The sequence below is a fragment of the Austrofundulus limnaeus genome, unplaced genomic scaffold (assembly GCF_001266775.1).
Source record: "Austrofundulus limnaeus strain Quisiro unplaced genomic scaffold, Austrofundulus_limnaeus-1.0 Scaffold339, whole genome shotgun sequence".
NCBI classification, from domain to species: Eukaryota; Metazoa; Chordata; class Actinopteri; order Cyprinodontiformes; family Rivulidae; genus Austrofundulus; species Austrofundulus limnaeus.
The window spans coordinates 134,525-139,581 of NW_013952741.1; the positions used below are offsets into that span (position 1 = coordinate 134,525).

Genomic DNA, 5,057 nt, shown 5'->3' on the forward strand with positions numbered 1-5,057 from the left:
GAGCAGAAACCAGCAGGAACCCAGATCTAAATCCTCTCGAAGATGCTTCCAGCTCTTCAGAGACTGAAGTCAGTGAGGATGATGAAGAGGAAAAGAATGGGTACAATATTGATTCTCAGCTGGAACACTTATCGGACTCTGGATCAGAAACTGAAGACAGTGAGAAAGACTGGAAGGGCAGCAGGGCTCCTGAGTCCGGTGTAAACTGTGTCAACAACAGTTTCAGCTGCTCTGAGTGTGGTAAACAATATCTCCACAAGCGGTCTCTTCAGAGACACGTGACATGTCATTCAACAGTAAAACGTTCAAACTGGTTGAGTCATAAGAAAATTGTCAGAGAGAAGAAACATGTAGAGTCACACCGAGAAGTCCAGACAGAACCCAAATCATTTAGTTGTGATGAATGTGGTAAAATATTGACCAGAAAATCAAGTTTAAACACACATATGAGAGTCCACACAGGAGAAAAACCATTTGAATGTGAGGTGTGTGGACATAGACTTACCCATAAGACTAATTTAATCTCACATATGAGAGTCCACACAGGAGAGAAACCATTTGTATGTGAGGACTGTGGACTTAGATTTATCTGTAAGTCTTATTTAAATTCACACATGAGAGTCCACGCAGAAGGAAAACCATTTGTATGTGAGGACTGTGGACATAGATTTAGCTCTAAGCCTAATTTAACCAAACACAAGAGAGTCCACACAGGAGAGAAACCATTTGTATGTCAGGACTGTGGACATAGATTTAGCCATAAAAGTAATTTAAGAAAACACAAGAGAGTCCACACGGGAGAGAAACCATTTGTGTGTGAGGAGTGTGGACATAGATTTAGGTATAAGGCCAATTTAAAACAACACATGACACTCCACACAGGACACAAACCATTTGTATGTGAGCACTGTGGACATAGATTTCGTCAGAAGAGTACTTTAAGCTCACACATGAGCATCCACACAGGGCAGAAACCATTTGTATGTGAGGACTGTGGACATAAATTTAGCCTGAAGGGTCTTTTAATCTCACACATGAGAGTTCACACAGAGCAGAAACCATTTGTATGTGAGGTTTGTGGACATAGATTTAGGCATAAGAGTAGTTTAAACAGACACTGGAGAGTCCACAAAGGACAGAAACCATTTGAATGTGAGGACTATGGACAAAGATTTAGTCAGAATTGTAGTAAACTCACACATGAGAGTCCACACAGGACAGAAACCCTTTGTATGCAAGAGTTGTGGACATAGATTTAGCTACAAGACTCATTTAAACTCACACATAAGCATCCACTCAGGACAGAAACCATTTGTATGAGGATTGTAGACAAAGATTTAGCTATAAGCCTAATTTAGTCAAACACACGAGGGTCCACACAGGACAGAATCTGTTTGTTTGTGAGGATTGTGGACATAGATTTAGTCAAAAGAGTAGTTTAAACTTGCACAAAATAGTCCACACAGAATAAAAACTGCAAATTCAAGCAGTTCAGACTGGGTGTGTAAAATATTTATAATATTTTTTTATTTGGCAGTTTAATCCTTCAACGTTCTGGTAAATAAATCGGTATAGTACAATTTCAGGCCTCATGCTGCRTTCCATTTACATCGTATTCCCGGATCTGGTAAATGGTAGTGACGTCATTTCCCAACAAACCATATGAAACTGCATTCCAGTTAGCCGACAGGCGATGTATTGCTGCCGTTAATCTAGCTACAACACTGCTACAATATAAACAATAACAAAAAGACAGCTCTACAACGTATGTCATGCAAATAAACATTGATTTTAACGCAACACAACCACAGATTCAGGCCGATAGAGGAAGTTGTGCTGGATTAAACATGAACTTCTGAAGTTTAAAAAAAAAACACTACAAGGGAAGCTAAATCTGTTTAAACGAGAAAATGATTTTTGATGACACAGCAGAACACAATGAGATCCATGCTCAGAAAACAGAGAAACAAGTATATAATGTTATTTCTTAGATTGAAGTTCTTGTTTTCTTTCTTAAACCTCATGACTGATGTATTTAAAAGGTTTAATAGACAAGTTCTGGAAAGTTGATCGGTTTATTTGTTGGTTTGTCAAGTAAAGCAAAGTAATATTTCATGTCACATGTTCTTAGTTGTTATTTGATGTTTACATGGTTCCCACGGGTCCTTGAAATCCTTGAAAGTGTATGAAGTTTTAAAAAATGATTTCAAGGCCCTGGAAAGTTTGTGAAAACAGCCAAAAATTACACTTGTCCTTGAAATTCCTTGAATGTTTTTTGGGGATTGAAGTTCTTTATTCACACGACTGATTTTCATCATCTGTAAAAAATAAATAAATAATAAAATAAAAACAAACAAACTTACATTTGTTGTGGTGGACAACAAGATTACAGTAAACTGATGTGGCTTTCAACAAATAACATGAGCCATGACATAGTTTTACCCAATCAGAGCAGAGGAGGGCGGGTCTTTCTGAGCCCAGGTGAAAGAAGCACCACAGCTCCTCCTGTCCTCACCGAGGGTCTGGACTTGTTCACATCCCCTCCTCCCAAACTGAGCTGCTGAACCTCCCAGGACATAATTACATCTCCATGTATTGTAGATATGAACGTAGGGATTTAATCCACTTTCTTTCATTGCAGGAACTGTGCAGTTTAGCAGAACTGGATAAGGGCATTGGTGCTTAGGTTACATGTGATCATTTTGTCTCAAGTACCAGAACTTGAGTGTAAACAATGGAGAAAAACTGTAATTAAATTAAAAAAAAAGTGCTTTAAAAAAGAAGCTATTCACAGTATAAATAATGTCAGAGGTAACGACAAAATAGAAAAATTGCAAGACATTAAGTAATTGWAGCAGCAAAGCATTTCTATTTAGACCTGATGTCTAACTGGTGTAGTAATGTAATAATGTCTATTCTTGACAGCCTGGGTGGAACTTGTGGAGAGCTCAACATCTTCACAGCCTGGTGGAAAGTAACTTAACTAATTTCTGTAAATGTAGTTTGAAAAACAGTTTAGAGAAATGGATGGATGGTTTCAAGAAATGTGAGCAACTGAGAAAAACTAAACAGATTTACACAAAAATGTCAACATTTGCATGGAAATATAAAGAAAATACCTTAAATGCTCAATTCAGTCACAGTTTTTCTGCAAAACAAACAAAGTTGATTTTAGGTTCAGTGRTACTTTGAAGGAGGAAAATAAAATTTGTTACACCTGCTTTGCTGACTTTTAAGTCACTAAAAATCACAAACTATATTAAATAAAATCACTTTTCACTTTGAATTTCTAGTAAGAATGTTCCATATTTTTGCAGACTGTCATTTCTTTAAAGTATATAGTTCTTTAAAAGAATAAAATCTAAATGTTTCAAACCATCAGTGGGAATCTCGAGGCAGTGAAGTGAGTCTGTGGGAGAACTCTGACCTCTGGTGGATGAAATCCTTCATCAGATGAAGCCTGCTGGAGAAGAAAAGTCAACACATTTGGATTTTTATTCATATTTTGATGTTTCCCTTTAAACTGATTTAAACTGTTTGAGACCATTTTGATAAGTTATTTAGAGGAAAATAACAGATTGCCTCTAATGTTGATTTTATAACCAGATTCGGAGCAGATATGAATCTTTATTTTTTGTTGTTTTACCAAGAATTAGAGACCATTTAGACAAAAAATGATTTGGAAACATCAGAGTCTGAAAATATTTTTCTGTTTTCTGAATGGAAGGCATCTGAATCTCTTTCAAAAAWTTTTTACACAGGTTTACAATATTTTCTAGGCTTCCAAAAAGTCCAACAATGCATTTTATTTAGATGTTACCTGTTTTATTATTTACTCTCACATTCTTGTACCTTATTTTTTTTTAAAAACTGATTGTTTAAGACATTACGCTTTCCGTAATTTAAGGTATAAACATACTCCTAAACAGAAAGGATGAACCTCTGTTGTGTTTACAATCTATTTTTTTTAGTTTAACATGATTCATCTCTGAGTTTAGGAGCCTGTTTGCGTGATGCAGAACTCAGATTATGTGAAATAAAATATTAATAGTGAGAAATCCTACAGAAATAAAAGGTCTAGACTTGGACTGAGAGTCCAGGTTTGAACCAATTTAAAAGAAACTGATTAGAAGAGTTGGGCAAAGAAAAAAGGGGTAAWTTTTTTTCTTTATCAAACTGGTGAACAAAATACAAAAGATCCTGTTTACATAAATAAAAATGACATCTCAATGTTTTTAAATTGACAGAAAAACTGTTTCTATTGTATCATTATAGTGTTTTATTTCTTTCAAACACACCACATACAGTCTGATGCTTGGATCAGTTTATTTTAAATATTTATATACAGCAGGATGATCTGTGCACAATGACACTCTGACACAGCTGCACCAGTGAAATTAACAGGCCTCATCATTAACTTCTCAAAAAGTCAAAGAAAAAACAAAAGGATTCAAAAAGAAATTCATTTTTCTAATTTTGAGAAACAAAAAAAWTATTTATATAAGTGATGAAAACCACTCAGAGAGAAGAAATTATTTTTCACCTCAGCTGGGCATATTTCAGGTTACTACCAGTTTAATAACRACCCTTATTCTGAAAATCATCCAGGTTTATTTTGAAAATCAGTTTCTTCTTTGGGTTAACGCTTTGCTACAAATTMGTGTTTGTTGTGTTTTCCTTGGCCTGCCGCAGTCCGTACAGCCACTTAATCACTCTTGCATTTCTCTCAACAACAGAAACACCGTAAGGAGTACGATTGGCAGATTTGCCAGCGTCTTCATCCTCCTCCTCCTCCTCCTCCTCCTTGTTCGAGCCCCCGCACTCGGACCCTGGAGCGCTGACGCTGCGGAAACGAGCGAGCGACACGATGTCGGAGCTGGAAGCCCTCAGCTCCTGCAGGTCCGTGGGGTCCAGGCCGCACAGGTTGAARAAGCGCTCCAGCTCCGTCCCGGCTCGGGAGTACCGGTCGCTCATGTCCGACTTGGACCGGGTCAAAGAGGGCCGCTTCCTGGAGCTGGAGGAGGACAGGCGGGTGACCGCAGGGGAGGGGGGAGGAG

General features: G+C 37.4%; 2 protein-coding genes across 2 annotated transcripts in view; one reads left to right on the forward strand and one right to left on the reverse strand.

Moving 5' to 3' along the window:
• On the forward strand, window positions 1-1,011 carry LOC106527720 (gastrula zinc finger protein XlCGF8.2DB; the record flags this gene model as incomplete). The annotated part of the gene is given in 1 exon segment (XM_014022702.1): window positions 1-1,011. A coding segment is annotated over 1 exon segment (1,011 nt), but the record flags the coding sequence as incomplete, so codon positions are not given.
• Window positions 1,012-4,309: 3,298 nt separating this feature from the next.
• LOC106527706 (protein FAM110A) overlaps window positions 4,310-5,057 on the reverse strand; it is a 3,880-nt gene continuing 3,132 nt past the window's right edge. Inside the window, exon 3 of the mRNA XM_014022687.1 lies at window positions 4,310-5,049. Coding sequence (XP_013878141.1) covers window positions 4,651-5,049 — 399 coding nt within the window. The 3' untranslated portion in view covers window positions 4,310-4,650. The remainder of the gene's footprint in view (window positions 5,050-5,057) is intronic.